Source organism: Amborella trichopoda, chromosome 1, assembly GCF_054954075.1.
Source record: "Amborella trichopoda isolate Santa Cruz 75 chromosome 1, AtrichopodaSantaCruz75HAP2 v2.0, whole genome shotgun sequence".
In the NCBI taxonomy this organism is placed as follows: domain Eukaryota; kingdom Viridiplantae; phylum Streptophyta; class Magnoliopsida; order Amborellales; family Amborellaceae; genus Amborella; species Amborella trichopoda.
In genome coordinates this window covers 5354331-5363983 of record NC_142336.1, presented here as the reverse complement: position 1 = coordinate 5363983, position 9653 = coordinate 5354331, and the positions used below count along the sequence as shown (strand labels likewise).

Here is a 9653-nt window from a genome sequence, read left to right as displayed (position 1 = left end):
AACTTCTCTCTCTATTTTTTTTTCTCTCTCTAACACACACGACAGTGGCAGTACCATGCGTGTTTCCTTCTCTCTCTTTCCTTCTTTCTCCTATGGCTCTTTCCTAATCTCTTTCTTTCTTTCTCCTCTGACTCTTTCCTAATCTTTGTCCCCACTTTCCTTTTCTCTCTCTTCTTCCTTTCTTCCTCTCTGTCTTTCTTTCTCTTATCTTGTTATTTCTTTTCTCTCTCCTCTCCAGTCATGCACGGCGCAACCCATCATTGTCCATGTTCTTTCTCTCTCTTCTTTCCTTCAATCATGTATGGTGGAATCTATCACCGTCCATGTTCTTTCTCTCTCCTCTTTCCTCCGTCATGGGTGATATAACCCATTATCGTACATATTCTCTCTCCTCTTTCCTCTATCATGGGTGGCAGAACCCATCGCTGTTCATGTTCTTTCTCTTTCCTCTTTCCTCTATCATGGGTAGCCGAACCCATCGTCGTCCATGTTCTTTCTCTCTCATCTTTCTTCTATCATGGACAGCAGAACTCATCGTCATTCATATTCTTTCTCTCTCCTCTCTCCTTTCATGGACAACAGAAGCCCATCGCGATTCATGTTCCCTTCTTCTCTCTCGTCTTTTCTCTCACCTTTCTTCTTTCTCTTACTTCTCTTTTCTCACTCACTTCTTCTCTCTCCCCCTTCCTTCTGGCTCTCTTTTCTTTTCTCTTCTCTCTTTTCTCCCTTTTCTCTTTTTTCATCTCTCTTCACATTCCTCTCTTCTCTTTTCTTCTCTCTTCTTCTCTTCTCTCTCCTTTCTCTTCTATCTCTTCTCTTTATTTTCTTCTCCTTTCCTTCTCTTTTCTTCTATCTCTTTTTCTCTCTCTGCCTTTGTTATATCTCCTCTTTCTCTTTCTTTTTCTTCTTCCTCTCTCATTTGACCAAAGGACAAGTCTAGCACCGTCACGGTAGTCTCGTCGTCGAGCAGTATTGCCGTTATGCCGGTCTAAGTTATCGTGCTCGTCTTGCTACTACGTCGAACTCGCTGTTGTGTCAGGCCGGTTGATGTTTATGTTCTGTCGTCAAGTAGTATTGGCGTCGTGCCAGTCTGCGTTACCATGCCCATCTTGCTACACGTCAGGTCAATCAAATCTAGCCACTGTGCTAGGGTAGCGACCCAGTCAAATGTCTCTCTCTTTTCTTTTCTTCTCTCTTCTTCCTTCTCCCAACCCATCTCATCATTTCTTCTCTCTTATTTCTTCTCCCAACCTATCTCATCAATTTTTTTCTCTTTTTTCCTTTGAATGTGCATGCCTGTGTGTACATTCACCCAAAGACAAGGTGAGGTCTCTTCGCCTACTTGTCTTGTAAAATTAACTTGTGTGTGATCCCAGAAACGGGAGACTACAGGCCAAGGGAGGTGTGACCCAAGTGAGGTGTGTCCCGCCTCACGATAAATTCCTCTCTCATTAGTTGGTATACCTGCCCTTGTTCTTGAGCAAAGTTTTGTTTTTGAGCAAGGTTCTCAAGAGAGAGATTTCAAGTCCCAAGCACCCTTCAAAACCTGAGACAGGTGTCACCAGATCATCCAGATTCGGGGGCGAGATTGAGGCACCTAACCAGCGTGCTCAAGCCTTAGAGACTTGGCCATTGCTAAAGTGATCCATGGACTGATTTCTCAATGTGGAACTTTTGAGTCGGCCACCGCAAAAGTGATCCATGGACTAGTGTTTCAATGTAAAAGTTTTGAGTCGGGGTCATTTTTAGCTTTTCAAAAACCAAAGTCACACCCACTTCGATTTTTGAAAAACCGAAAATAGGTAGTTTCACCTTTTTTTAAAAAAAATGTTTTGAAGTTCAAAAAACGGATATATGTGTAATAACATAAAGTTTTAGATATTTTCATAATAATAAAAACTAAAACAAATATTTACGTTATTTTCCCTATAAAATATAACAACTTGAGATGTATCTCAAAGTTTCCAAAAACAAAAAAAAAATTATATTACACCTCATCAATGGGACTCCCTCTCTACCCAACTTAAATCCAATGGGCGAGATTGCGTATGACATCCTCGGGCCAAAAATAAATAATAAATAGTCTATGCATTTCCCAACACTAGTCTCTCTCACCTACGTTTACATTACCTTTATCCACTCCAACTATGTACAAATTACATGGTGAAAAACCTGTAACCCCTATATTTGAAAGAAATAGATTTTTTCCCATTCTATTAGCAACCCAAGAGATCACAGTATTAGTAGGGTTAGGTTTTGGGAGCATTCATACTTGGCCTTATCAAATTCTGAACACACACAAGCTTTCAATGCATAACACAAAACAATTAAGACTAGTTAGACGGAATATATGTAAGAGCACGGTTTCTATGCGGCCAGCACGCATACCGTAGAAATGTTAGCTCGAAAATAAATATATTTTTTAAATATAATTTGATCTTAATTTTTAGAGAATATATAATCTTTAACATGGAGATCATGAATATGAAAAAAAAAATTTGAAAAGTAAAAATAATAATTATATTAAGAGAGCATTTGAACCGTTAGTTACAATTATTTTTAGATGGATCACCTATTTGCATCCATTTTAAAGATGGATGCTTTATACCTTTAGATCACATATTGTAGAAATGTGGTCCAGCCCACATGAAACACTTTTCCTATATATAAACTCACAGCGATTGTTCGCATTCGAGTGACCACTTTTAATGGCCAAAGTTTCTCAAACTACTTCGAACACAGGTGAAGATCCCTTACTTCCAATACTAGCCTCACAGAGAGAAAGAGAGAAGAGGCCCTTACTTCCAATACTAGCCTTACAAAGAGAAAGAGACAAGGGGGCAGAAATTTGTGTACTTTCACACCATAATTATGTTAAATTAGTGAGAGAGCAATGTTCAAAAACTCGACGGGAATGATAGAGGCAAATAAGGATCTTATATAATAAAATACCGATAATCAGTGTTAAGAAAATCGGCTCGGGCAAGGTACTCGGGCGATGGCCAAGGCGAGTTTCAAGGGCAAGTCCGAGTACTCACCCGAGTCCAGCTCACTAAGTTTTTTAAAGAAAAGTGATGGCCGTTGGGGGATCCAACTTGAAAAACACTCGACTAGGGTAAGAAAAATCCTGGCCCAAGAGTGAACACCATCTCAATTGTCAAAATTTCACTCGAGATCAACAATTTTTTGAAAATTTCAACTCAAGGCCAATTTTTTCTTGGAAAACTTCATCTGATAATTCTAAAATGAATCCCTGATTTTCAAATTAATCATATCCCTTTGGGCTATATCATATACTACTAGATGTGGTTCAATTTCCTACTAAGGATCTAAACAGATCCAAGACTTCCAACCACAAATGAAGATCTGCTTAACTAATCCCCCCATCACAAGAGAAACACAATTGAAATGAAAAGCGATGCTTAATTCGACTTGCTTTGGAGGAGGTGCCTGAACCATGAAGCCGACATCTTAGGGTACCTTTTAAGAGTCTGGTAATTGACATAGACCAAGCCAAACCTTGAGGTGTAACCAGATAGCCACTCAAAATTGTCAAGCAAAGACCAAGCAAAGTAGCCAACCACATTTGCACCATCATCAATCGCCTTCTTCAGATTGATTAAGTATGACCTATAGTAATCAATTCTTTTTGTATCATGCACTGAAGCAAGAAGGGTAACATTGCCAGGATAATCCATCCCTAAAACACCAAAAGATAAACAAAAAAACAATTAAACAACAGTAAATACCCAACAGGCAAAAAACAAAGATTTGTTGTTTCAATCCAAACTACAAGTAAATAAACAACATATTGAACCACTTTCATAAATCAGCAAATCCCAAAAGTGTTTCATGAACAGTATTTTCCAACCTTAAAACAAAGCTTTTTTTTTTTGGGAGGATCTGTTTAACTTTTAAAACAAAGCTATTTCAAAAAGGAAAATAAGCAAAACCACAAAATATGTAGTGCTGTTACCATTTTCAGAGAGAATGATCGTGGGATTTTTGTAGTTCTCCTTGATGCAAGTCACAGCTTTATAAATTCCCCATGGAACCATGTAAAGCCCCGGGGAGTATGCCTGCAGATCATTCACAGTATTTTTGCATAAGTCCTAAAGCCCTGAGATTCAAGTTGCATGCTAGAGTTTTGAAAATTCCTTTACAAAAGTGAATAGAAATTTAACATCCAACACTTCTGAAAAGAAATGTTATCTTGGTCAGCATTTCCTAGTAGATTAAAGGACGCTTTTATTAAAAGGGTAATCCTAGCAAAAATAATAATACTAATAATAAATATTGTGCACAAGAGGGCTAGGGTGTACAATTTTTTTTTAAAGATTACATCATCTTGGGAGGTTAGTTAAGACAGCAAAACTATTAGGAAACAAAAGATGCTACCATTTTTTTCGACTTGTAATGTACTGTGTAATGTATAGAAGAAATTAGATCTGATAAAAGAACTCACCCGAGGTCCAATAGGTTTCCCATCACGAGCAACTGGACACGACGAGAGCCAAATTCAGCAGGAGGATAAAAATAGAGAACCAGTAGGAACAATCAAAGCAAACTATTTATGCACGTTTAAAATATTTTAAAATGAAGAGAAATAGAAGTTTAAGCGATGTGCATGGCTTTCCATTGATCAAATCATACAATATGTTAGCTGTTTTTCATTTTCTTTTAAAGGGAAAACTTACAGGCAAATCCAGCATGCCATTCCATCTGATAATCCATGACAGTTCCCTTTCTAATATGCTGATCATACATATAATAAGTTGTATAATGGTTAATCCCAACAAAATCTATAGACCCCTTCACCATCTCAACTTCTTCATTTGTGAACTTTGGAAGCCTGTCACCCACAATCCTCACCATTGATCTTGGGTATGTACCATATACAATTGGGTGCAGAAACCTATGATCCACAAGAAAAAATAAACTCATAAAACATTGTCTTCGAAATAGAAAAAAACAGAGACAAATTAGTGCTTGTATAATAGAAAGAAAGGCACAAAATTTGTATTTTATACTAAATTGAATTCGGTTTACAAAAGAAAATGGTAGAAAGTTAAAGCGAGGTAAACCAAAAAAAATTGCATAGCAGGCAGCTACTACGAGAGCTCAAAAGTTAAAATACATGTTCAAAAACAATTGCTTTTGATTAACAATATGCATCACTCGTATAAAGAGGAAATAGCCAGAGTAAGCCATATATGTATCAAGGGAAAGAATTCTTACCACCCAACGTGAAAATCTCTTGACCTCTGAGCTGCTCGAACATCAGCCTTCGCAGCAGTGAGAGGCTCATACCACACAAAGTCTAAAAGAATTCCAATTCTTCCCTTCTGGGTAGCCTGTACGCTTTCCCGAAAGCAACAATTCAGTAATAGAATTAACAGAGGCAAAGTCTTATCTAACCACTAGTTGGGGGAATCGTTTACCTGATATTTCTCTCTGTATCTTTTCACTGCTGATGCGTGAGATAGAATAAGATTATGAGCAACAATGTAAGGCTCAGTTGAGGAATTCCCAGCCGTACAGTTCCCAAAAGGTGTTGAGCATCTCCCAGGAGCAAAGATGCCATTGTCATAGCCAAGATGAGCAATAACCTTAGGCTCATTGAAAGTCATCCAGTTCTTGACCCTGTCTCCAAAAGTTTTGAAACAAAATTCTGCATAATCTGCAAAATCATCCCTGTAAATTCATGAAAATCAAACTTTAATGAAAATTCAATTTTTAAGATGACCTAACAGAAAAAATATAAGGAAAAAGATCTGTCATACGAGGAGGAGCTGAAGGTAGATAAACACTGGAGAAACAGTGATGATATCATTAAGCAGATCAACATGTTTGAAAGAAAATTAAACCAAAAGAATAAGAAAAACTATTCAACCTCAAACAGAAGAACACAGCAGCAAATTCAGCCAAAAGAAACAACAAAAACGGAAACAAATAAAATGAAAGCATAACATATATACTAATAAAAAAGAAAAAATTAACTTATTGAGCTCAAACCAGAAACAACAAAAAGAACATCAAACTTACACAACTCGACGATTTAGCAGCCCATTGTAGGACTCCTCAAGGGCCTCTGGCAAATCATAATGATAGAGATTTGCATAAGGAGTAACACCTGTAAGATGCAATTCAGAATAAGGTCACCATGAATTAAATAAGCAACTTCAACAACTAAAAAAGATCCATACACAAATTTAGACGTTAAAGTGTTAAACAAATATAAATAATTGTCATTGAAATACCCCTTTCAAGCAAGTAATCAATCAATCTGTTGTAATAATCGACGCCTTTCTGATTAACTCGTCCTACACCTTCTGCATTATGAAAGAGTGTTTTTAAGTACTAGAGATAAATATACATAAAAATGTATAGTATAACAATCGAATATAAATATAAATAAAAATCTACATACTAACAAATTCTAAAGAAAATCAAAATATTTAATCCTAGTCTTTACCCGGAAAGATTCGAGACCATGAGATGGAAAATCTATATGCATCCATGTTCATATCTGCCATGATATCCACATCTTCCTGCATCCAAAAGAAAAAGAACCCATAAAAATAATTTTTCAGAAATATCAAAACAAAAAATCCATTCAAAATATTAATGATAATATACATAGACTACTTACCAAAAACCAAAAAACTTAAACATTTTAAATATGTGAAATACCTTATAACGATGGTACTCATCGACAGAAACCTCTCCCGTACCATTATCTGCCACTACACCTGTAAAAAGCAACATAGTTAATTATATAATGATGCAAATAAAAATTGGAGTTTATTTTTTATTTTTTAATTAGGAATTGGAAAGCAATATAATTAATTATATAATGATGCAAATAAAAATTGGAAATTATTTTTATTTATTTTTAATTAGGAATAGAAAGAGAGTTAGGATAAGGATAAAGTTAAGTGGGAGGAGGAAGGATTGGTACGTACTGTTAATTGGGAGATTTTGGGGAATGGATTATAACTAATATTTTAAGATAGAGATTACTTTGCAGATCTTGAAAGAGGTATATTCTCTCACCTTTTTTTTTTTTTTTTTTTTTTTCTTGCATTAATTGGTATCATATCTAGTTATGGATGACAAAGTAGTAAAACAAGGTCTACAAGAGGAATATGAAAAAGTAGATCTTGACAACACCGACAACCAATGTGCAAGAAATTTTGAAAATATGAAGAAAAAGATAGGTGTGATCACTATTAACTGAGTGAGTGAATAAAGGAGAAATGAAGATTAAGCCCCAGATCACTGTATTCTACACTTCGAGATAAGAACGAAGTATTCAATGAAATTTAAGAGGTGCAGGGTGGGACTACATCATCAACTTTCAAGAATGATATTGAAAGTGTTAAAAGTAATTGAAAGCGTTGACATGCATGGTGGGACTACATCATCAACTTTCGAGAATGCCCACCAACTTTCGAGAATGCCTCTAAAATATTTGAATTCTATAAGTTCGAGTTCAAGCTTCTCCGCCAGTTGAATGAGGCAAATAAAAATTGGAGTTTTTTTTTTTTTTTTAATAAGGAATAAGAAGAGAGTTAGGATAAGGATAAAGTTAAGCTGGAGGAGGCGGATTCCATTACAGATTGAGGGTATATTATTTTATTTTAATTATTCCGGTTGTATTTTCTCCCTGCACCATGTAGGGTGAAATAAATAAACCAAATTTGGTAATAATAATAATAATAATAATAATAATAATAATAATAAAACCAAACTTTCAAGGAGAAGAGAAGAAAAGGAGCAGATTCAAGAAAACTAAAATTCACATAAAGAAAGATATCAAAGACTGGAAAATGAATTTGATTGTTCTTAAGATTTACCAGGTTTTCGAATAAATACATCCCATATACTGGGTCCTCTGCCATCTTTATCTGCAGCTCCTTCGACTTGATATGCAGAAGTCGCGGTTCCGAAGACAAAACCAGGAGGAAAACTCTCTCGACTCAGGCCACCTGTGCTCACACCCCCTGCGTCTGGCCAAACCAGATGCTCAGCTAAACAGCATTGGTGAATTAAACCCGAGAAGAGCAGAAAAACTAAGTAAGAAAGCTTCATCTTCTCTCTCTACACTGGAAGCAGTCTTGTTTAGAGAGAGATTGAAGGTGGGGAGGGGGAGGGAATTTATAGCAGAGCAAGGCCCAAAAAGCAGGATTTTTTTTCCATTAAATCAGAAGAAGACGTTAGATAGAGAAAGCGGGGCTCTTCCCTCAGACCTCAGTCAGTGAAGAGAGAGAAAGAGAGTTACCTCATTAAGAATTTCACAGTGATATACGGCATGCAGTTTGAAGTTTTGGATTCCAAGATAATATTTTGGATTAATCTTAAACAATTCACATTTGACCATATTCAAATCTAATGATTACCCATATTTTGGATAAGCTTAAACGATCATGTTTAAGGCCGATGAGTAGGGGTGGCAATGTGCCCGGACCCGCACACAATCCAGGTATAGGTGCAATATTTTGATCTAACGGGTCGAGTTTGGGTCTAGACCCGACCCGAATAGTATTTAGGTCCGGGTCTAGATCCAGCCCTTAAACTATTAGGAGATAAAATACTTCAACCCCTATTTATTTGGGTGTATTAAGGATAATATACAATGTTTTTAGTTATTAAATAACAAATCAGCTTACTTGAAATTTAATGGCAGATATTTGTGACCTTGTTGTCAATAATATAGGTATATGATAGTAAAAAAATAACAAAAGAAAAAAAAAAGACTCAAAGTAAGGGTGACAATGGACCCAACCAAACCTAGGACCCGGCGGGATAGACCCGAGAACCAACGGGTGCATGTATGGGTCCAACTTTTGGAGCCAACAAGCCAGGTTTGGGTCTAAAACCAGGACCCGAATGCTATTCAGGTCTGGATCTAGGTCCAGTCGAACCCTACTTGTAGCCGACCCAATGCCACCCTTGCTCATGAGTACTCATAGAGCTTATCCACAATTAATTTTCCACTAAAAAGGAAAATCACATTTAATTTTTAAAAATTGTCATATAATTTTTTATATTTACCTAATTAAAAGGATAAACATTATGGGAAGGGAAAATTATGTATCTGTTTTAGTTTCCATTATTACCAAAAGACCGACGTTATTATCAAAATACCGAATACTTTCGGTTATTACTGATATATATATTTTTTTTATATCATAACAGTTTTTCAAAAACCGAAATCATACCAATTTAAAAGTTTTAAATTTTCGGTTATTCAATAACCAAATTTTTTTTTTCTATCTTGGGTCCTTTGCATATTCTCTCTTTACTTCTCTCTCTACATTACCTAAGTAAAAATGGTTTTTTTAACTCCCTCTCCCTTTTACCGGGCATCTTTTTTTGGGTAAGTTTCTCTCTATTTTCTCGAGGGAGGCCCAGTGATGTGAGAATCAACAGTATTCTAAACCCATTATCGTCCACGGTTTCCTTGTCGACGCGAAGTGACGAGCAGCCTCGAACAATTTCTTTGTTTGTAGTTCAAGTTTCGTCTTCAATAACAAATCATCAAGAAGGGTTGGTGAAGACGGATAGAAAGGAGGTAATTCCAGGTATTGCTCTTTGTTAGGTGCCCGAGCATTGCTCTTTGTTATGTTATTTGCTCGGCCTGCTTTGAT

General features: G+C 36.2%; 1 protein-coding gene across 1 annotated transcript; it reads right to left on the bottom strand.

The window, feature by feature from the left end:
- Positions 1 to 2915: 2915 nt before the first annotated feature.
- Positions 2916 to 8291, bottom strand: LOC18426124 (beta-glucosidase 44). Its single transcript, XM_020662361.2, has 11 exons — positions 7860 to 8291; positions 6694 to 6752; positions 6476 to 6551; positions 6261 to 6332; positions 6046 to 6133; positions 5442 to 5694; positions 5239 to 5354; positions 4698 to 4915; positions 4466 to 4497; positions 3977 to 4079; positions 2916 to 3700 (listed from the first exon to the last, which is right to left on the bottom strand). Exons 1-11 carry the CDS (start codon positions 8092 to 8094, stop codon positions 3423 to 3425), a joined length of 1530 nt encoding a protein of 509 aa, XP_020518020.2. The 5' UTR covers positions 8095 to 8291; the 3' UTR covers positions 2916 to 3422.
- Between the last annotated feature and the right edge of the window lie 1362 nt (positions 8292 to 9653).

Bases quoted from the DNA above. Each gene is read 5' to 3' on its own strand.
- LOC18426124 (XM_020662361.2), bottom strand. From the start codon at position 8,094: ATGAAGCTTTCTTACTTAGTTTTTCTGCTCTTCTCGGGTTTAATTCAC. The intron at 5,355-5,441 runs GTAAACGATTCC...GAAAGCGTACAG, and splicing joins GATACAGAGAGAAATATCAG to GCTACCCAGAAGGGAAGAAT. The intron at 4,916-5,238 runs GTAAGAATTCTT...TGTGGATCATAG, and splicing joins AGAGATTTTCACGTTGGGTG to GTTTCTGCACCCAATTGTAT.